At 40.5% G+C, this 24,053-nt stretch overlaps 1 protein-coding gene and 1 pseudogene across 1 annotated transcript; one reads left to right on the top strand and one right to left on the bottom strand.

Annotated features, from left to right (window-relative positions):
- Positions 1 to 24,053, bottom strand: part of LOC109055645 — a 29,723-nt pseudogene that overhangs the window by 1,214 nt on the left and 4,456 nt on the right.
- Positions 15,291 to 21,282, top strand: dla (deltaA). The gene is made up of 11 exons (XM_042717346.1): positions 15,291 to 15,983; positions 16,078 to 16,377; positions 16,476 to 16,536; positions 16,616 to 16,873; positions 17,646 to 17,706; positions 17,798 to 17,928; positions 18,164 to 18,333; positions 18,449 to 18,665; positions 18,753 to 19,587; positions 19,710 to 19,974; positions 20,093 to 21,282. Exons 1-11 carry the CDS (start codon positions 15,930 to 15,932, stop codon positions 20,096 to 20,098), a joined length of 2,358 nt encoding a protein of 785 aa, XP_042573280.1. The 5' UTR covers positions 15,291 to 15,929; the 3' UTR covers positions 20,099 to 21,282.

Genomic DNA, 24,053 nt, shown 5'->3' on the forward strand with positions numbered 1-24,053 from the left:
TTCTATTACTGTGTGCAGAACATCACAGAGTCAACCAAAAACCTACGGGACTCAGTACTAAGAGAATGCATGATCTGATTCTAACACCAGGTGGCGCTCTTCCGTCATATCCTGTTGCTTACATATAGAGGCTGATCCGCTGCCCCCCATCTCTGCCATTCAAAGCACAGAGAGAAAAAGAGTTCATCCATCCATCAAGACAAACTGGTGATAGATACAACGATATATGTAACATTGGAACGCTAGATAGATAGATAGATAGATAGATAGATAGATAGAACGATAGATAGATAGATAGATAGATAGACAGACAGACAGACAGACAGACAGATAGACAGATAGACAGATAGATAGATAGATAGATAGATAGATAGATAGATAGATAGCTCACCTGTCCTGTCATGTCACACAGTTGAAGTTGAACTGGTCTTCCATCCACCACAACCCTAGCTGAAATAGTAAAACACTTATATGTTTATCAGTTTGTATTAATATTGCATTAACCATAAAGCTGAGCTTAATGTATTGTCAAGGAAACATCACTTGCAAGGTGTCAAAAAGTTAATGACATGTCTATATACTTGCACAGTCTATATAACTGTAACGGTATATAGCTAAGGCACCGAGTGCATAGCCTACTTGAGCGCAGTGTGGATTTTGAGTTCACCTGTGAAGTTGTCAAAGGCGGTGGGAATGTGTTCTGCCGGATATCCGTTAGTGGTGTAGCTGATGACCAGACTCGTTTTACCCACGGCCGCGTCCCCGACCAGCACACACTTGACCCGGCGCTCAGGTGCGGCGGCGGCCGCCGGTGAGTGTCGCTGAGGAGCCGCTCGCGGTGGGACCGGAGGCGGACGGTCTTCATTTACCGCCTCAGCCTCGTCCTGCGACGGCATTGCGTTGTCCGGTAAATAAATGCAACTTCAAAACAAGCATGTGGCTGCTGTCAAGACATGATAAGCTCAATAAACGGCTTTATTTACCATTCCTGCATCGCTACATGACGTAGCGGATCCCTCGCGCACCTGCTGTGTTCTTTCTCTCGCGGTCTCGTCAAGTTCGAGCGCGCGCACCCGCGTCAGGTTGATTGACAGACGAGCATCTGCTGCAGTAAGAGGATTAATGCACGACACATGCGCGCAGTGTTGCGTTTCACTAAGCCTCACATCTCCTCCCAGAGCTGGAGGAAAGAACGGAGAAGTTGAAGAAAACAATAGGAAACGGGGATTTTCTCCTCCAAAACAAATCCAAAAAGTATCAGATAGATAGATAGAGTGGAGAAAATATTTGATTCCCTGCTGATTTTGTAAGTTTGCAATTATAAAACACATTATATAAAGGTTAGAAATTGATTTACATTTCAGTGAGTGAAATAAGTATTTGATCCCCTACCAACCAGCAAGAATTCTGTCTCCCACAGATTGGTTATGTGCCCATGTGGAACACAGATTAGTTATTGTCACTTTAAGAAGTTACTCATAATGTCAGCTCGTTAGGTGTATGAGACACCTTCCACACAATCTGTATCTTCCATTCCAACCTCTCCCAATACCATGGGCAAGACCAAAGAGCTGTCAAAGTATGTCAGAGACAAGACTGTAGATCTGCACAAGGCTTGAATGGGCTACAAGACCATCAGCGAGAAGCTCGGTGAGAAGGAGACAACTGTTGGTGCGATTATTCGGAAATAGAAGAAATACAAAACAACCATCAATCGGCCTCGGTCTGGAGCTCCGTGCAAGATCTCGCCTCATGAGAAAGGTGAGGGATCAGCCCAGAACTACACGGGAGGAGCTTGTTAATGATCTTAAGGCAGTTTGGACTACAGTCACCAAGCATTGGTAACATACTACACCGCAGTGGACTGAAATCCTGCAGCGCCCGCAAGGTCCCCCTGCTCAAGATGGCACATGTACAGGCCTGTTTAAAGTTTGCAAAAGAACATCTAAATGATTCAGAGAAGGCTTGGGAGAAAGTGCTGTGGTCAGATGAGACCAAAATTGAGCTCTTTGGCATTAACTCGACTCGCTGTGTTTAGAGGGAGAGAAATGCTGACTATGACCCCAAGAACACCATCCCTACAGTCAAGCACGGAGGTGAAAACATTATGCTTTGGGGGTGTTTTTCTGCTAAGGGTACAGGATGACTTCACTGCATTGAGGGGCAAATGGACTGTAAAATCTTGGACGAGAACCTCCTTCCCTCAGCCAGAACACTGAAGATGGGTCATGGATGGGTCTTCCAGCATGACAATGATGTATCGCCAAGGCAACAAAGGAGTGGCTCAAGAAGAAGCACATTAAGGTCATGGGGGGGCCTAGCCAGTCTCCAGACCTCAATCCTATAGAAAATCTGTGGAGGGAGCTGAAACTTCGAATTGCCAAACAACATCCAAAAACCCTTAAGGATTTAGAGAGGATCTGTAAATAGGAGTGGATCAAAATCCCTCCTGAGATGTGTGCAAACCTGGTGACCAACTTCAAAAAACCTGTTACCTCTGTGCTTGCCAACAAGGGTTTCTGCACCAAGTACTTAGTCATGTTTTGCTTGGGGATCAAATACTTACTTCACTCAATGAAATGCAAATCAATTTCTAACCTTTATATAATGTTTTATTAATGTATTTTTGGTTAGCATTCTGTCTCCATACGTTAAAATAAACCAACCATAAAAATTACAGACCCTTCATTTCTTTGTAAGTGGGCAAACTTACAAAATCAGCAGGAGATCGAATAAATATTTTCCCCACTGTAGATGGATGGATGGAAGGATGGATGGATGGATGCACCAAAAGCAAAAATATCTCCTGAATAAAATATGAGGTCAAGTGATAAACGATGTGAAAGGTCAAGGATGTGGTGACATGTGACAGCCTGCTACTATGAGCAACTTGGTCTTGGTCTAAAGTTTAACTATACTGAATTAATATGTAAAAAAACATGCAGGTTGCTTCTCTCAAAAAGTATAAAAACTATTACTTGTGCTATCAAAACCAGTGATTTGATATTAATTTTCCTTTTAAACAAGACCTCATATCTACTTAACAATCGCAACACTTTCAGTGATTATGGTGAAAAATAGCAAGCTGATCCCGTCTTTTCTTCTCCTCCATTTATCAGGCTCGTGTAGCTCCTCCTCAGTGAATCTGCAGCTATGAGCTGGTGCCATCTGTCCACCCGTGCGCTCAGGCAGCCACCAGAAGGCCTCAACATGTGCTGATGTAAATGGAGAAGCCAACTTTCCCAGGACAGAGCTGACCCTGGCAGCCGCCCTCACACACAAACACACACGCATGCACACACGCGTATATCACACCATCAAAGGCACCTCACGTCCCTCATCCACACACACACACACACAAACACACACACACACACACACACACACACACACACACACACACACACACACACACACACACACACACACACACACAGAGAGATTGGCTGAAAACACATTTGCTGACTACAAGTCCATCAAACACCTGTCAGATCATGGCTAGATAAGAGCTGATACCAACACACACACACACACACATTTCTGCTACCTCTAAAACATTCAAACTTACAGGTGTGTATTTGTGTCAGTGCATGTTCACATCTATGTGGGGGAATATCATGAAAAATATCAGGAAATGTGCAAATCTTATTTCACCCTAAAAATATTTATAATAAAATAAATGCATCACGGTAATGAGAGTTTGGATGGAGATGAGCTTAACTGATCATTTATTCAATATAAATGACAAATATGACACACTATTGTATATATGACACATGACACATTTCCCTGTTTAAACTGTAAAGCTGCTTTGACACAATCTGTATTGTAAAAAGCGCTTATATAAATAATGCCTTGACAAATGACAGCATTAAATAAACTGCAATTATATGAGATATATACACATTGTAACTATTTACAAATATATTAAAACAATGTATTAGCATTTTAACATATCGCATCACAGTAATGAGAATGAGAAAAAATGTATTATGGTAATAAGAATTTTTTGTATTACTGTAAAGATAATTTTTTTATTTATTTACTTATTTCATTATGGTAATGATAATTATTTTATTTTGGATTATGGTAATGAGAATTACTTGCGTTATGGTAATGATAATTACTTTATTTATTGCATTATAGTAATGATAATTATTTTTTCATTGTGGTAATGAAAATTTCTTAAATTATGGTAATGATCATTATTTTATTTATTTACTTATTTTGTTATGGTAATGATAAATATGTATTTACTTATTGCATTATGCAATGATAATTATTTTATATATTTATTTCTTGCATTATGGTAATGAGTATTATTTATTTACTTATTGCATTATGGTGATGAGAATTATTTTATTTTAACATTATGGTAATAAGAAATATTTACTTATTGCATTGTGGCAATGATAATTATTTAATTTATTTATTGCATTATGTTATGATAATTATTTTATTTATTTATTGCATTATTGTAATAAGAATTATTTTATTTTTTACATTAAGGATAAGATAATTATTTTCTTTTAAAATTATGCCAGTTATTTGATTTATTATTTACTTACTGCATAATGGTAATGAGAATTATTTCATTTATTTACTTATTGCATTATGGTAATGAGAGTTATTTATTTACTCATTGCATTATGGTAATGAGAACTATTTTATTTTAACATCATGGTAATAAGAAATATTTTACTTATTCACATATTGCATTGTGGTAATGATAATTCTTTTATTTATTTACTTACTGCATTATGGTAATGATAATGATTTTATTTTTTGCATTATGGCAATGATAATTATTTTATTTATTTACTTATTTCCATTGTGTAAACTAGAATTGCCTAATTTTCATTAAAATAATGTTGCAAAGCAAAAAATCAGAATGGTCCTAAAAGAGGATTCTCTGTTTATTCAAAATATTATGTAAAACATATTACATGAAATACATAATGAAATTTTCTTTAGATTTTGGGGTGAAATGTGACCTGGGCCTATGAGAGTCACTGTCTGAATGTGTACATGAATGTGTGTTGACGCAGATGTGTCTCTACACACACAATGCTTCCAATGCTGTCCCCCTCAGTAGATCTGTCCACAAACAAGCAGGTGTCAGGAACTGCGTGGTGTGTGTAGAGGGGGAGGACTCTATCTTAATAGTCTCAGTGTGAAATAGGGGGCCGCATCATCTGATGGGTAAAAATGATTAGAAGAGGAAGGGTCTCACTGGAACACAGGACTCTAAGCTGGGGAGGGACGCATGGATAGAGAGATTCCCTAAAGAATGAAAGGAAGAATGAGGGTGGGAGGGGATGGATGAGAAAAGACATAGGGGATGCAGAGGGGCGCCAGGGCACGGCGATGTCACACACTTTTTTTGTGCCTCAGTCAACAGGCGTGTGCCACGATGTGTGTGTGAAAGCCCAGCCCTGCTGTCCAGCTTTGCTTCAGAGCATGGGAACCAACTGAACACACACTCCTAATGACCTGCGTGCTGCTTTTATTATATCACTCGCACACGCACACTCCTAATGACCCCTGTGCTGCCCTAATAACACACCAACAGGCGTCATTAGATTCGTCCACACAATGGCATTATCACACAGATCTGCTTCTGCAACAGGACAACAGAGACACGGCAACATGTGTGTGTGTGTGTGTGTGTGTGTGTGTGTGTGTGCGTGTGTGTGTGTGTATGTGTATGTGTGTGTACGTACGTGGAGGCTGTCATCCTCATGTAGGTCGATACACATGCAACATGCTATTTACATGAATGTAAATTACTTGGAATTATATTGCTTAAATGGGTGTTTTCAGTCTTTCAAAATGAGTAGAAGAGTGATTTTTGAATTTTACTTGTTTTGTGTAAAATAAGTTGTTTTATAGAGAAATATTAATAATGCTTTACCATTTTACCCCCTTTTGGAAAAATATTCAAATTAGCAAGCCAAAAAATGTTTAGGTGTACTTATGTGTGTGTGTGTATCATTTTTTTCATAACTTTGCAGGAAATTCTATGTAATTTTTCATTAAAAAATAAAAATAAATAAATAAAAATACAAATTATACATAAAATTATAAGCACTACTTTTAACATTAAAAGTCGTATATGTAAATATTAATTCTGCTACCTCTGCTACCTTCTGCTTGTAAAAAATTATAAAGTTACAAGTACAATACTATCTTGGTTAATGAATATATATATATATAATGGTTAATTAATGAATATATGTGAATATACAAATAATTATAAAAACAATTGTCATAAATGTAATAGATGTTTAATTTAATATAAAATATTTGATATATCATAGAGACATACAACAAATTTAAGTGAACTAATTTGAATAAAGGTAAAAACAAACATGTTTGGGTTGCATAAGATTAGAAAACTATTAGAAAAGGTGGTAAAATGGAAAAGCAAAATGAAATTGTCTCTGCACAGCCTTTAAACAATAATTTTTGGACAATTTGTTTTAAAAAGGCACAATAAAAAGTAATGTTTGAGCACCATACAGAGATTTCAGCATCAAAAAATCATTCAAGTCACTAAACGCCTCCCTCGCACATTAAATAATCTTCATTCACTATAAAATTGAATAAATGACACAGTCGCTCTGGAGTTTCTCTTATTATCTCATAAATGGTTGCAGAGTCTAAAGTGTGTGAGTACAGGTCACTCCAGAGCCACGGTCTCTATTGCATGCTGGACTTTGTCTTCATTAAAGTTACGTGAAACCATGCCTTTGCATTTCTGCCTGTGCAATCTGAATAGGCTGCGGGTAATAGATAGAGTGTGTGAGTGTGTGTGTGTGTGTGTGTGTGGAGATGACCACTCCACAGCAGCTGTCTGTCCAGCTTGCAGGGGCATCGGCACACAAAAGCCCCTCTCCCCCGGGGCAAGACTCACGGGGCAGGGGTCTAAGACCTCTACAGAGAGAGCACAAGAGCGACAGAATGCAGGAAGGCCAGAGAAAAACAGTGGAGGAAGAGAAGGCTGAGTGCTGAGAAAGAAAGAATGCTTCACCCCCTCACCGTCAGGACCCCCGTTTGTCCCTGAGCGACCGACGTGTAAAAGAGAATTCCTGAAGAGCTCACAACAGGTGCATAGTGAAGAAACGCTGGGGGGAAAAGAAAAATAGAGAGAGAAAGGGTTAGAGTGCAACAGGAAGACAAGAAAAGACACTTAAGTCCAGTGTGACCTAAAAGAACTGACTCCACACCTGCTGTAAACAGGTGCAATCAAATATTACATATTAAACGTAAATTTACAACACTGATAATACATCAGCATATTAAAATGATTTCTGAAAATACAGCTTTGCATAGAATGAATGATTTTTTTTTTTATGTTTGATTAGATAGAGGTTGTTTTTTATTGATAGATATTGATTATACACATACATATATATACACACCTGTAATATATATATAATATATATATATATTATATATATATATGAATGTTATATATGTGTGTGTGTGTGTGTGTGTGTGTGTGTATACTGAATTTTTTAACAATAAAAATATTTTATAATCAATAAAAATAAAAATATATACGCATGCATTTCATAAAAACATGTTTAGGACATAGAAATAAAATTATATAAAAAAATTAACTGAAAACTGACTTAAAAACTGACAGATTGATTGGCCTGCAATATCCATCATCCCTAATCCTCACTAAACAATAGTAAGAAACACAGGGGCTGGTTTTCGACAGTTATTGAGTTGTTTCATTTAAAGGTGAATATAAACATGAGCATCATGGTTGGCGTGTCTGCGTCACTGATCTAGAGTCATATCTGATGTTGAGCAGTGATGGATGAGATGTCAGAGGACGGCCTTCGACCGCTGACTCCGGATCAGTGCGTGCATGGAAAACAAGTCCTTTTGTGATGAAGCTCTTCCCACGAGCTTCATCTTACCACCGACACACTCAACACCTGCCACCGGCTTTGTCTTAAAAAGGCTGATCTTAGTTATTCTGTGGCTTTGTTGAGGGCGGTTCACTTTTTAGAGGGTGTGACGCTGACATTCAACACTTGAGTTTGTTACAGAAGTGTGTTGGGGAGAGTGATTACTGTACCTGCATCTCTTGTAACCTACAATCACGCCCAGTGTGTCCCATCACACACCATGTGTTTCATCCAATGTGACACTTGAGAGCTTTAGCGTCCCATATAAATGAACCTGAATGCATGCGATGCACCCCAAACACACACACACACACACCTGTGTTGACAGCGTTGTTTGGAAATGAGCAATCATCTGGCAACAGATTGTTTGGGCCTGTCTGGAAGATAGTGCTCATGACAAAGGCTCATAGAGAGCTTGTGTCCTCAGGGAACGTGAGTGTGTGTGTGTGTGTGTGTGTGTGTGTGTGTGTGTGTGTGTGAGGGGGTGATGGAGGTATAGAGCAGGGGGTATAGTTACTGCCCCCTCCTCCTCTTTTACCCCTTTGTGGGCCCTTCTGAGGAGGATTGAGGAGGTTAAAAGGGAGGAGAGGGAGAAGAAAAGGAGGATGGGGGATGTGTGAGCCCTAAACACAGGTGCCTACATCTGTTCATCCTCAGGGCAGATGCTGGAACACAGAGAGACAGAGAAACTTTGATGGGCTTCATTTTCAAAACAAAAGCCTGAAGTACTTTTGAAGACACACCTACTCATTCTTCATTATTACGGCTTTCACACTTTAGAGTAAAAGTAAAGTCATCAAAACTATGGGGGAAACATAAGGAATAAGATAGAGATCAAAACAAACAAGTAAATGCTTTATTCTGCTCATTTTGGACATTCATCAGACATTCAACTTCATGAGGTGCATCCTGAGAAACTACTAAACACTCCCAAAAACAAAGATTTCAAAAGGGGCTTTTAAACAGTGATTCAATAGAATAACCATTTTGGTCTCTAAAGAACCTTTCTGTGAATACTTTTTCCTTAGTGTGAAGAACATTTTAATATTCCAAAGATCCCTTTTCTTCTATAGAACCTTTTGTGCGGCAGACAATGCGAAGAACATTATAAAAACTACAATGAAACTTCTTCCACTATTAAGAAGCTTTTATGGAATGGAAAGATTCCACACTCTTAAAAATAAAGGCTCTGAAATGGGATTTTTGCAGTGATGCCATGAAGAACCATTTTTGGTTCCTCGAATGACCTTTCAGTGTTTTTTTCTTAGTGTGATGGATTTTTTTGATTACCTAAAGAACGTTCTTCCGTTATAAAGAACCTTTTGCGGAATGAAAAGATTCCATTGATGTTAAAGGTTCTTCATGAAACCATTAATGCCAGTAAAGAACCTCTACTTTTATGAGTGAAAGAGGAAACATGAGCATTGATGGTGCTTTTCTTTCTCTATCCTTTTCAGTTAAATTAAGTTTATGCACAATGCAAACTGTGACCCCAAAATGTATTTGACATCTAAGTTACACTTCATGCCTGATTATTACTGCATTAGAGAATAAAAAAATATTAGAGCAAGTGTCTTTAAAGGATCTTTTCTCTTCGCTAACATTCCCCTCTTCTTCTTCTTATATATATATATATATATATATATATATATATATATATATATATATATATATATATTTGTTTTGTTTTTTGCTTATGTCTTTGAATAAGCTTTACATATATACTATTTTATTTATTTATTTTTTTAAATGTTTGCCAAGTATACTTTATGCTATTTTATGTTCTTATCTACTGCAATGACATTCAGACATTTTCAATGTAGGTGTCTCAATACTTTTGAGGCCACTGTATTTGTCTACAAAAGCAATGCCGTGAGCTAAAGTGGTATTTTCAATCATTATAAAAAATATAGTGTGAGGTGAGTCCAAACTTTTGGCTAATAGTTAATGGAAATACACGAGAATTAATATGTATATAAACAGAATAATCACGTGGGATGACAGCGCACTGCATCGACATATTTAGCGTGGGGTACATGGTGTTAAAAATGCCTATATGACTTGTCAAATCAATATGCTGAGAGAGAGACAGAGGTCGATATGCTGTGGTGGCATCAGTCCCTGGAGCCCTCGAAGCAGATGTGTTTTGATACGCGCAGGCACGCGACAAGCGTCAACTCCCAAACGTCCACGCCTGTCTCCTTACGCTCGCGCACACCCACAAACAGACGCACGCGGACGCAAATAAGAGGATCCCCGCGTAATTATTGAATGATTGTATTCCCGCGGGAGGCCCCCGAGATAAGCTCAATGGAGCCACGAGCATCATGTCCATGGCAACAGTGCATGATAATGAGCCTCGTGGGCAGAGTCAGGGCGCGCGTGGATTGTTGGGGCAGCTGGTCAAAGTAATATGATCTGAAACAATGCACAGACCACAGGTAGCCTGATGAACGCGCCTGTACCTACGCGCTTTGTGTATTTTAGCAGAACCATAAAATAAATATGCAACTAAAGGCCCGTTCACACCAAGAACGATAGCTATAAAGATAATTATAAAGATGAAGATATTAGCGTCCACACCAGCGGACGATATCGTCTGTTTAATTTAAGCACACGCTCATCTGCCGCTTTAAATTATACCAGGATTGATTCTGATTGGGTGTCAATATTTTTATCGTTGATCAGCTGAAAAAAAATCAGATATCGATAAAATCGATTTAGTACTATAGGCTATCTTTATAGTTAAGCATAGAAAGCCTCTTTTTATATTTCTGAATGTTCTTTTGAAGTCGGGAATTCTAATGTTTTTTGAACTATTATGACTTATGGCGTTAAGCATAGAAAGCCTCAGGAATTCTAATGTTCTTTTGAATTGGTTTTTTGGAGGGGATTCGAACTCGGGTCGCCGTGAGTGCAGTTGCTGTATTTTGATGCACTAACCAGAGGCTGTTCATAGCTTTCAGTCACGTGACCAGCAAGAAGACCATGAGGGCAACCCATCCATAGAACTGCAGCACAAACCTGTCCATTTTCCATTTGTTTCCAAATATTTAGATCGCTTCTCAAAAAAATAAAACAAAGAACTGTGAACAAAATGGAAGTTTTGGCCATTTGCAATCCATATTAAGCACCCACCTCAATATTTCAGTCACTAAAAACAGCGAAACAAAAAGTTGTGAAAAAAACACAAGTGCCTTAATGTATTTAAAACAGTGATATTTAAAGATCAAATTCAGTACACACCTTCCATTTTAAGCATGATGTTTACGATGAGTTATTGATGTTGTATAAATGCGGCAAATGGTTTAGTATGTTCTTTATAATGGTTTTCTATGGGAACCATTCAGTGTGAAACTTTCTGCATTGTGTTTATATCCCGGGTTCACCTGCTTGCCTATATAAAGTTTGCATCATCAATAAGGAGTATAATGAATTTCGTATTTTAATATAAGCGTTTTACTACAACCATTCAGTGTTTTAATACTGTGTTGAAATAAGTGTAGGTATGTTTGGCAAAGCCTCGTTATGCCCTCCAGGAGGACTATAAGGGTGTGACATCACTGAAAACTATCAATTGGCACTGACAGAAATTCTAATGCTTGACCCTTCTCAAAAACCTGCCCTCTTTAGTTACTGTTGCTATGTCTGACAAGCTCTGCTGCTCTCACACTACACGTCATGTTCTCACGCAGTAAAAAATACATTGCGGAGCAAAGAGAATACTGACAACGTGCCAACAGACAAGACAGAGCAGGTTACTTCTTGTATGAAACAAGATTTCAGCTTTCGGATGTTGTCAGTTTCTTAAGAAATTCAAACAATAAATAGCCTACCATTTTGCGGCTCTTTAAAGAGACAGATCGCTGTATTCAAGCGGCACGTGAACCGATAGTCTTTTCATATTTCTACTTAAAGCACAAAATAAACACAAATGAACATCTGAACCTATTTCATTGAAACCGTGGAATAGTCCACCGAAGTTAATAGACCGAAAGTCCACCAAAGTCCACCAAGTTAATAGACTACTCTCTATTACAAACATTACAAACCATTAACTTTTAAAAACATTCAAAAATTGTTTCCTGTAGTGTGTTTTGGGACATATTCCATTAGGATTTTGTGGTTTTAACAAGCAATAGAAGGCAACCAATTAATAGTAGATACCAACAGGCACCTTTACAATTCTCGTTATAACCAGTAAAACGATTACAAATTCTGTGATGGTCTCTACTGTTTGTTTCTTTTCTTTTTTTTCCAGCAGGGAAGGCTTAAACAAAGTCAAAACAAAAAGTTGGGGGAGTATTAGCAAAAGTGCTTTTGCTTCTTCTTCTTCCTCCCTTTTTTTTAATGACAAGTAAAGCCTATATCTCAACGGGGTTTTATTATTTATTAACGTTTAAAACGAACAAATCAAACGATTAGTCGCGTTTGCACGAAGGGGTAACCATAAATCAATGATGCTGACGAGCGATCAGTTTTGCAATACGTCGATAAAATTTATTTGACAACTATGATATCACAAACTACCAGAGCTTTACAGCGTTGTTGATAGCCTAATCGACGGTTAGTTAGCTGTGCTAGTGGCGTAAAATTTAATTGCGCGGATAAAATTACTTTTTATGCACATTACTTAATAGAGATCCCCTTAAAAAAATCAACCCCCTCCCCAAAAGTGATCGGATGTGCGCGCATCTTCCTCTCTCTCTCCCTGCTCTAACATCCATGTTACCTTCTCCAATCTAGTGCCGCGTTTTTGTAGGATACACCGTGGCGTGTCAAATCAGATTCTCCAACCCCTTTGCCAATCGATAGGTCGCAAACAACATTATAGCCCCTAATTGTGATCCCCACACGACTTCATATGATCGATCCCGTGTGATGCGAGCCCCGCTTAGGTTCCCACGGCCGCCCATGTGCTGTCTAACTCCGCTGGGACTGCAACACTTCTGGCTTCGCCTGCGCCATCTGGCCCCTGCCGGCCCATACCGTTACAGGTTCTTTAGCATGCTTCTAGTACAATTTAGACGCAGGGCACTGAGCACACACACACGAGCAGAGGGAGGGAGGAGACAGGCGTTTAGTCAGTGGCAGATGGTGTGTAAGGGTCTGGTCGCGTCTGAAGGCGTACCGTAGACCCCCTTCAGTGACTGTCCCCCGAGGGGCTTCACAATCAATGAAAAACGAAAGCGCAAAGAAAGGCAAGAACAAGAAGCAAGCGAGTCCCACTGACGTGACAGTAGCTGAGGGGCTTGAGTTACTACAGGCTAAACACACTACAGTAAGACATGGCCTATATATATATACTATATAAACTAGTACAGAAGTATGAACTACCTTAGAGCTGCCAAGATAAAAATACTCAACATAACACATAAAAATGACAAAAAATAATATGCAAAAAAATACATAGCCAAAAATGATAAATAAAAAGTATATGCTTTTATGTTGTGAGGGATGAGATTTGTTTTATTTGATCTGATTTGGTTTGTTTTTTTTTTGTGTTGCATGACCAAAGTTTATGGTTTGGTGTGTTTTTATGTTGCATAACCAGACCAAAGTTGCGGCTCAAGAACTCATTTTGACCTTGTAGTCTACACTGTAAAAAGCAAAAAAAAAAAAAAAAGGTAAAAGTTATGTAAAAATACTACAGTAAAAAAGTTGTATTTAAATATGAAGTAGTTAACAGAACTAATAAGTAAATAACCACTACTAAGAAAAAAAAAAAAAAGGTAAAAGTTATGTAAAAATATGTACAAATGACGAGGGGAAATACCTAACCACTACTAAGAAAAAAAAATACTCAACACAACAAATGAAAATTGTAGCATTATTGGTTGTTTAATCAGTGTTTACTGCATTATGGTAGTGTTGTTATACTGTTGACATTTTTATGGTTCACACTTTGTATGTTAGTTTCTGGTGAAGCCAATTCGATAAACTTTAAGTCATCAAGTGACCTTCTATGTACCACTTGTGTTGTCATCAGATAGTTTTACATTTACAAATGAATGCACAAAACGTAAATGTAAGATTGGCTTGGTATTATTATTTATGGCATATGCAATTAAAATAGGCAGTACATTCAGAATATAAAGTAAAGATTCACAGGTAACAAGTTTTTTAAATAATAAAATTTAACAGTAACACAAAACCTTATCTAATTACTAGAAATATATGTGATGAGGGAAAATAGTAAGGAAACTTTTTTAACTCAAATCTTACACAAGGAGTAAACAGAAAAAGAGGAATGCCATCTTTTTCCAGCACATTCCCAATGTCCCACCCCTGCCCCCTGCGACCAGCAAAGTTTCACTAGGAATCCATTTTTTTTCCATTCCATGATGTCAGAAAATTTGGCTCATTTAAACGTTGGTGGATTGGAAATACAGAAAGAGCTCAAAGCATATCTTAACACAGTGATGTAATTTGTCTCACTTGTGTTTGGTTACTATGGACCTCAGGCGAAAAAGCTTTTGTGCTTAAGAAAATCGCACTTAAATGAACGACCCCCCCCCCCCCCCCACACACACACACACGACCACCACCACCCCCACTACACACGCGCAAATCTGCCTCTTTTCTCTTTTGCGCACACTCTTTTTTTCCCCACCAAACAACGAACACTGGCTTGGGGGGAAAAATCGTAGCGGGTTCTAATGTAAGAGAACAGTCGGGCATCGAAGACGTTCAAAAGACCAGGAAAAACAAACATATATTTATTTAAATGGACTGCTGAGAATGGAACGATAAGGAGGCGATTTGCTTGCTTTTGTGGGGCTCCGCAGATCCCCCGATTATGAGAACGGTAGCGCAGGTGCTGCTTGAATTACCATACAGCTGAGACCAAACTTATTCCGCCTGCACACAATAGCGCAGCGCCCCGGGGATGGCCACGCGAGCAACACACACACACACACACACACACACACACACACACACACACTCACGCGCGCGCGCGCTTCGGACTCTTTCACTGCACGCGTTCAATACACACACGCACACACACACAGCGGAAAAAGGAAAGCAAGTGGAGAATTTGGCCTCCATACAAATGATGCGTATTCTTTTGTGAGTTTGCCTGACGCACACACAGTGTTAGCCTGAGGAATGTTTTTTACACACAAATCAGGAGACTCCCTGAAGCAGGAAACGAAAAGGGAAGCAAACTGAGATTGTCTTCCTCGAACGTGCTGTTAGTTAACTTTTAGATTAGTTTAATTATGTCAAATAAAACAAACGCGTTTTATAACTCCCTGAGCGAATAAACAAACACAAAACTATCAGGCATTTTTCAATTGCGTCGCACTGTACATAGATTCGAATGCAAATAATGTATCTATAATAAATAATCTAACGTCTTAAACTTCAAGCTGTAAATTACAGTCACTTTTACGCACACACAGCAGCGCTGATTTGTTTAGGAGAGGCTGGTTGGTAGGGGCTGGTTGCAAGGGAGCCGCATTGTAAAGCGTGGGACAGATTGTGGGTAGTGGTTCATTAGCATATTATTACCCCGACATGTGGCACCCCGTATAAAACTGCCGGCAGGCGGCCTCGCTCCAGATACAAACGCACAGTGTCCGCGGGAGAAGGACGTGAGGAGGGATGTTGGACCAGTGACGAACCCTGGTTTATAATCAGACCAAGAAGGAACTATAAGAATACACAAAAGCATCTTTTCAACTTTTCTTCTCCGACTTCTGAGGATTATATCATTCTGACGGAATTCAACAAGTCTGTTTATTTTAATTTTGGACTTCTCTGATTGTTTTGGACACACTTTTTTCGGGAAAGAACTGGGGATTCTGTCGCTTTGTGCGCAATTGACATGAAAGGGAACTGCGTTCACGCTCAGTCTCTTTTGAAAGCAAGGCTCTTCCAATGAATCAGTCGGTGAAAAGAAAAAGCTTTTAATACGAGGGATCCCCTGACTGATCTGGGAGCAGCCAAGTTGGTCAAAGACTTTCAATAACCTATTTATTTATTTATTATTTATTCATCATGGGACGCTACTTACTGTTGCTCTTTTCTATCCTGTACATGCTGCTCTGGCAGGTAAGATTGACTTCTCACTCATGTGTGAATCTAAAGAAGTGTATTAATTGCAATCACATTTAGATCTAAAATTCAAACATTACTTCTTCTCCAGGCGTCTTCCTCAGGCGTCTTCGAGCTGAAGTTGCAGGAGTTTTTGAACAAGAAGGGTGTGCAAGGCAACAAGAACTGCTGTAAAGGTGGACTGACCACACCGTACCAGCAATGCGAGTGCAAGACTTTTTTCCGCATCTGCTTAAAACATTATCAGCCCAATGCATCTCCAGAGCCGCCCTGCACCTACGGAGGCACCGTCACCCCGGTGCTGGGCTCCAACTCTTTCCAAGTGCCAGATACCTTACCGGATGGCTCTTTCACCAATCCCATCAGGATGAATTTCGGTTTCACGTGGCCAGTGAGTGTTGATGCATTGACTTAAGAAGTAATGAGAAGTAATTCAGATGTAATGTTCAGCTCATTTTCTGATGGACAAATCTGTTTTTGCTGTTGCAGGGAACCTTTTCTCTTATCATCGAAGCAGTGCATGCTGATTCCAAAGAGGATCTGACAACAGGTATGTGGTCTCATAACAGAAAAAGAATGTTAATATGAACATTTTTGAATTGCATCACTGAAAATCATCTTCTACACAGAAAACCCAGAGCGCATCATCAGTACCATGACCACACAGCGGCACTTGACTGTGGGCGAGGACTGGTCTCAGGACCTGCACAGCATGGGTCGAACCGAGCTCAAGTACTCCTACCGCTTTGTGTGTGACGAGCACTACTATGGCGAGGGATGCTCTGTATTCTGCCGGCCCAGAGATGATGCATTCGGTCATTTCACCTGCGGAGAACGTGGAGAAATCATCTGCGATGCCGGGTGGAAGGGCCAGTACTGTACAGAATGTGAGTAAAAATCTTGAATATTAATATAGTAAACATTGCATTAAATTCCGTAAATGTAATGTTGTTGGTTTGAAAAACTCAACCCAGATTTGAAAAGATTGCGTGTAACTTATTTAGAAAAGAGAGGGAGAAAAAGCAAGGAAAAAAACAAAGTTAACGGTTACAAACAACTTGTAACTAATGCCCCCGCCCCCCACACTCACACTCCCCCCTCCAGCCCACTCTCACAACACACCACTTGATTTATTCCAGTCGGGAGGAGGAAAGTTTTTAGGAATAATCTCACGCGTGCCATAAATTTACATGCTGGCATCCTATTGGTTGCTCCCAGAGTGGGCTGGCTGCTGATTGGCTGGTGTAAGGGAGGTATTGTTTGAAGTGGGCAGCTGCCGGGAGTGCGCAGACAATGGAGCAGCTGTCGCCCGCTGGCCGCGCATACACCAGCTGTCCACTCTTATCTTCCCTACCCGGAGACATTGAGAGCACAGGAGGGAGAAAAAAAAGTTCTGACCCACAGTGAAGAGAGGGAGGAAAGAAGGGTCCCCTTGTTTGTGAGCGCCCTATTGTTGTCATGTGTTAAGCAGAAATTCTTCAGTGGTGATTAGGAGATTTGAGTATTTTTTAGCAAGAGAGACCACTAATAGGTTTAAGGGGCCCCACCTCCCTCTTCATATGACATAAAATGTCCTAGTTAGGATTTACAGAAAACAATGTTAAAATAAGAAAATTTGCTTTTTACGATCTTAATGCAAGTGTTTTGTCCTCCTTACAGCAATTTGCCTTCCGGGATGCGACGAGGAGCATGGTTTCTGCGAGAAACCTGGAGAGTGCAAGTATGTTTATTTCATGTTTGCATCATTAGCTGTTGAAATCATCTTCAGGATTGATTTTCTAATCGGGCGATTTGTTTATTTTGTGCATCAGGTGCAGAGTGGGCTTTAAAGGCCGCTACTGTGATGAGTGCATACGTTACCCAGGATGCCTCCATGGAACCTGCCAGCAACCATGGCAATGCAACTGCCAGGAAGGCTGGGGTGGCCTCTTCTGCAACCAAGGTAAGAAAGCGAGCAGAGCAAAAGACACAAAAGATCAAAGAAAAGCATTTAAAATGGCCTTGAAAGACTAAGTGACACATGGAAGCTTGGTAGAGAGGAGAGAGGCTGGCTGAAAGAGAGATATGGGATAGACGTTTGAGCGTGCAGCAGCTGTCCAGCTGCGGTCCAGCCATGTGTCACTGCTTTGGGTCGGATTAATCCACATGTGCTCAACATATGTCCGCCTCTGTTACAGATCTAAACTACTGCACACATCATAAGCCCTGCCTGAATGGAGCCACTTGTAGTAACACCGGTCAGGGCAGCTACACCTGTTCCTGTCGGCCAGGATTCACGGGAGCCAGCTGTGAGATCGAGGTCAACGAATGCACAGGAAACCCCTGCCGCAATGGAGGAAGCTGCACTGTAAGTTTACCAACATGTAAATTAGAATTGTTCACTATGTACAAATCAATGCTTTTGCATTAAAACACTCATTCTCATTCTTTTACTAAGCATCCTGTTCCTTTTGCATTCATAGGACATGGAGAACATCTACAGCTGTACTTGTCCACCTGGTTTTTATGGCAACAACTGCGAGCTTAGTGCCATGACGTGTGCAGACGGGCCATGCTTTAACGGCGGACGCTGCGCCGACAACCCCGATGGTGGTTACTTCTGCCAGTGTCCCACAGGATACGCAGGGTTCAACTGTGAGAAGAAGATCGACCATTGCTCCTCCAGTCCATGCTCTAATGGTATGATGCATTTTGGATTTGAACTTCATGAATGTTTGTGATCAAAAGCGGCCCAGAATCTCATTCTCTTCTCTTTTTGGTCCACAGGTGCACGCTGTGTTGATCTGGTGAATTCATACCTGTGCCAGTGTCCGGAAGGGTACACAGGCATGAACTGCGATCGTGCAGGGGATGAGTGCTCGCTGTATCCCTGCCAAAATGGCGGGACTTGTCAGGAAGGTGCCAGCGGTTACATCTGCACATGCCCACCTGGATACACGGGGCGGAACTGCAGCTCACCTGTGAGCCGCTGCCAACACAACCCCTGTCATAATGGTGCCTCCTGCCACGAGAGGAACAACCGCTACGTGTGCGCTTGCGTTCCGGGATATGGAGGACGCAACTGCCAGTTCTTGCTTCCTGACAGAGCATCCCAAATATCTGGCGACGTTCCCTGGACTGCCGTGGGATCGGGAGTCCTGCTGGTGCTTTTGTTGGTAGTTGCATGCGCCGTGGTGGTGGTTTGCGTTCGCTCGAAGGTTCAGCAGCACCAGCGGGATAGGGAGGAGGAGGTCGCCAACGGGGAAAACGAAACGATCAACAACCTCACAAACAACTGTCACCGAGACAAAGACCTGGCCATAAGTGTTGTCGGGGTAGCGCCTTTAAAGAACATCAACAAGAAGATCGATTTTCACAGTGATCATGACGACCTAAGCATGACAACAGAGAAGGAGCAGAGGAGCTATAAGACACGGCATGCGCCTGCAGACTATAACCTTGTGCATGAAGTAAAATACGAGGTGAAGCATGAGGTGAAACTGGAGCATGCTGGGAAGGAAATGGCGGCGAAGGAGTTGTCCGAGAGCTGCGAGGATGTAAAGTGCCAATCTCTGCAGGACTCTTCTGAATTTGAGGAGAAGCGCAGGAAACGTCTGAAAAGGTAAACATTTTGCTCAAGTAATTTAATCTTGTCCAAGATGACAATCTCTTCCTTTGAATATTTACAAAATTTTCTCTCAAATTCATGCATTGCTAACATGCTACTCTATTTTTTCTTTACAGCGATGCATCAGAAAAGTCCAAATATTCAGAGTCGAGGTATTCTGAATCAAAGTATTCTGAATCAAAGTACTCAGAATCTAAGTATTCTGAATCAAAGTTCTCAGAATCAAAGTATTCAGAATCAAAGTATTCCGATTCGCTGTATTCCGAGTCAGCATGTGCGTTGGCATGTGCATCGGCATCCACGTCGGCTTGTGTCGACACCAAATACAAATCCGTCATGGTGATGTCGGAGGAAAAAGATGAATGTGTAATCGCAACTGAGGTGAGTTTCACATGTAGTTGACTTTATACATTATGCAAAGAAAGTATGTCCCTTTAGCATACTTACCTTGAATCTGAGAATGAACTAACAGGCGTTTTGTTGTCTTTTCTCATCTCAGGTGTAATGGGCCTGCAGGAAGCCGATGCTCATTGTGTCCTATGGGAGACATTTTGAACTCCCTAAGAAAATGCTGCTGCTCGAAACCTTAGGTGGAAATGTCCCACCTCATGACTACTGCTGCTGAGAAACTAAGACTGATTAACTGATATTCAGGATGAGCTGGTTCTCTGTACTGAAAAAGGCACAGGCAGTGGTGGCCTGTAGGCTTGGAAACTTGTGGAAATGATAATGATGGCAGGAGTGTCATTAAAATTTCAAATGTAGTTGTAAAATTTATCTGTAAAGCCATTTTAAAGGTGTTGGACAATATGTGTCCATTTTAAAATGTTTTAAACGTGGGTTCATCACAGGAGAATGGCATTAGGAAGGAAGTAAAGAAAGAGAAGAGAATACAAGAAAAGTAAAGTATCGCAGTGTTTTGCCATGTGATGTCCAATAATGTGTCAGCATTGTGGCAACGTTTTAGCAATATTTTGGCAACATTTGCTGGTTTTCCGCCAATAATTCCCACAGGCTTTTACTGTGCCCAGAGACTGCACCAAACATTAAGGATGTTAAGGACGTAGTTTAAAATAAATGTGTCACAAATTGTTTTGCCATTGACTGTCTTGACACCTTGGTGAAGTTGTGATAACATTTTAGCAATATTTTGGCAACATTTGCTGGCCCCACAAGTCAGTGTACAAGGGACTTCATCAAAACGGTGGATGTTCAGCCATACTGGCCTGTCTTGCACTGGATTAAAATGTCACATGATGTCATATCCTGTCACATGACCAGTGGAATCTATGTGTAAGTGCTCAAAAAAAAAAAAAAAAAAACCCACTCAAAAGTCTTCCAAGCCTCCGCTTTTTTGCATTATGGTTTAGAAAATGTATGTAATTTGTTTTTTGACGTTAAAAAAATAAGTTTGCGTTGTTGATGACAAATAATATTCTTGTTTGTATGTTTTTGTTTTCTTTTTTTATAACAAGAGTTGATTTAAGTTAATTTATTTTATTTAAGTTGTATTTCTAAATATCTGTAATGTTTTTAAGATTATTTAAGTTTGCATTTTTCCTAAGTTGTTCCTGTTACTTGCAAAGGCACTTCGGGTTGCTGGGATGTTTTGAGAAAAAGTTATTTAAAGAAGGATTGTAAAAAATGTTATTAATGCTATTGTTTTCATTAACAGGCTTTTGTTTGATTTTCTTTCTCTGAATGAAGTTTTAGCTTAAATTATTTTTCCAAATAAAGATTATGAACTATCGAAGGTATTTTGTTGTTTTAGTAACTCCACCACACACTTCTGTTTCACATATATTGATCTTAAAATAGAGCATCTTTACATTCATATTTGAATGCTGACACAATTCTTATGGCATTTTTAGCTTAACAAAAAGACAAACTTATAAGCCACACAAACCACCAAAAACAAAGTGTTGTGAGACGCTGCTAAATTGGAGCCTCTTTTCGTGTGAGCCTCTTTTGTGGTGGTTCACGTTGTCGTTTCTCAGTGTTGGATTTATGACTTCAATGTGTGCCACTCTGTAAGGGTTGGAAATGGTTCTTTAGAAAATGGGGAATAGATTGGGATGCGGGTTCTTTATAGGGATGATAGAGAAGGTAGTTATTAATTTATGTTTTGTCTTGTTTGTTGGTCAATACTTGGTGTGTTATTGGTTTTACCCCACATTCTGCCTGCGCGGGTGCATTGCTCAAGAGAAGCGCCTTTGAGAAACGTCGTCAAATAGCTGCAGGATGTTTACAAGTTTTCCAACCAGACTAAAGAGAGAAATTTAAGGCTTTGGGAAGGGGGAAAAAACCCTGAACTAGTTGGCACATTTCCTAACTGGATGAAACTATTTGGCAGGTGTTTTGGCGGGAAAGCCTTTTTTGACTTCAAACACACATTACCAAAACAACAACCACAACCAAAACAAGTTTTTTTAATTATTAATTACTTCTCTTGCGCTATTCTAGAGAAAGTTTGTGTGAGAGAACAAAATGTCTTTTGTTGAGCCTTTATGGCTAAATATTAAGCTCGAGGAGTAGTTCAGAGGAGTTCTGGCTGAGGTCTCTTACAACACTCATCAATGGAGCTCTGGGGAACAGGCAGAGTCACACAATGTAGCGGTGAACAATAGCCGATACAAAAGGGCACCATTTGGGAGAGGCAGTGTGTGCCTATGAATGGGGGGAAAGGGAGGGGGCAAAGAACGACAGATGTTGTCTGTCCTTCTGTGTCAAAGTGTCCTGCAGGCAGAAAACACCAGCTAGACCCCACATGGCCATGAAGGAGAGACACAATGGAGACCCTTTAGTTCACGTCTCGTGGTCTTCTCTGATATTTCGCAATGTAACTTTAAACTACTTCACACAGCGCTATAAAGTACTTCACTTGATTTAGACATCCATCCTGAGATCAATCAATAAAAGGTTTGTTTTATACTGTTCCTGACACTTTACACCATGAGCAGCTTTACTATTACTACTGCTCATACTTAAAGTTATCGAATTTTCAAATCCCCTAATGCCTAGCAACCTCATAGCAACACCAAGGCAACCACTCAGAACACTTTAGCAATCACATAGCAACACCCAGGCAACCACTCAGAACACCTTCATAGCAACGCCCTGGCAACCACTTAGAACCACCTTTAGCAATTGCCCTGGCAACCCTTAGAACTTAGAACACCTTTTAGAACCACTCAGAACACCCTAGCAACCTCGTGACAACTCCCCAGAAACAAAATTAGAACACCCCAGTAACATCATATCAACATCCAGGCAACCACTCAGAGCACTTTCACAGCAACACCCGTGAAACCACTCAGAACACCCCAGTAACATCATAGCAACATCCAGGCAACCACTCAGAACCAAAACCACTCAGAACACCCCAGTAACATCATAGCAACTCCCTGGCAACCATTTTGATAGCAATAACGTGGTAATAGCTAAGAGATGGTTTTTAGTAAGAGCATGTTTTTAGCTTAGACCTGACAAACCACTCAGCCCAGGCACCACGCAGAACACCCTAGCAACCTCTTTCCCAGAACACCCTAGAACACCCCAGTAACATCATAGCAACACCAGGCAACCACTCAGAGCACCTTTTTTAGCAAAACCCTGCAACAACTCAACACCCATGTAACCACTCAGAACACCCTAGTAACATCATAGCAACTCCCTGGTACGCAATCATAGCAACACCATGGCAAACCACTCAGAAAACAAAATTTAGCAACACCCCTGACAACAACTTAGAACACCTTCACAGCATCCAGGCAACCACTCAGAACACCCTAGCACCTTTCACTTCCCAGAAACCAAAATGAACACCACATCATATCAACACCCAGGCAACCATCAGAGCCATGTAACCACTCAGAACACCCTAGTAACATCATAGCAACTCCCTGGCAACCACTCAGAACACCCTAACGACATCATAGCAACACCATGGCAAAGAATAAGAGTGACTTTTTATTAGAACACCTTTACAGCAACACCCAGGCAACCACTCAGAACACCCTAGCAACCTCGTGACAACTCCCCAGAAACAAAATTAGAACACCCCAGTAACATCATAGCAACATCCAGGCAACCACTCAGAATCACCTAGCAACTATCATAGCAACTCCCTGGCAACCACTCAGAACACCCTAACGACATCATAGCAACACCATGGCAACCACTCAGAGCACCTTTTTAGCAACACCCTGACAACAACTTAGAACACCTTCACAGCAACACCCAGGCAACCACTCAGAACACCCTAGCAACATCATAACAACACCCTGGCAACCACTCAGAGCACCCTAGAAACCTTTATACTAACACCCCGGCAACCACTCAGAACACCCTAGCAACATAATAGCAACTTCCTAGCAACCACTCAGAACATCCTAGCGACATCATAGCAACACCATGGCCCACCCAGAGCACCTTTATAGCAACACCCTGACAACAACTTA

Source organism: Cyprinus carpio, chromosome B1, assembly GCF_018340385.1.
Source record: "Cyprinus carpio isolate SPL01 chromosome B1, ASM1834038v1, whole genome shotgun sequence".
Classification (NCBI taxonomy): domain Eukaryota; kingdom Metazoa; phylum Chordata; class Actinopteri; order Cypriniformes; family Cyprinidae; genus Cyprinus; species Cyprinus carpio.

Bases quoted from the DNA above. Each gene is read 5' to 3' on its own strand.
- dla (XM_042717346.1), top strand. From the start codon at position 15,930: ATGGGACGCTACTTACTGTTGCTCTTTTCTATCCTGTACATGCTGCTC. The intron at 16,378-16,475 runs GTGAGTGTTGAT...TTGCTGTTGCAG, and splicing joins ATTTCGGTTTCACGTGGCCA to GGAACCTTTTCTCTTATCAT. The intron at 18,334-18,448 runs GTAAGTTTACCA...TTGCATTCATAG, and splicing joins GCAATGGAGGAAGCTGCACT to GACATGGAGAACATCTACAG.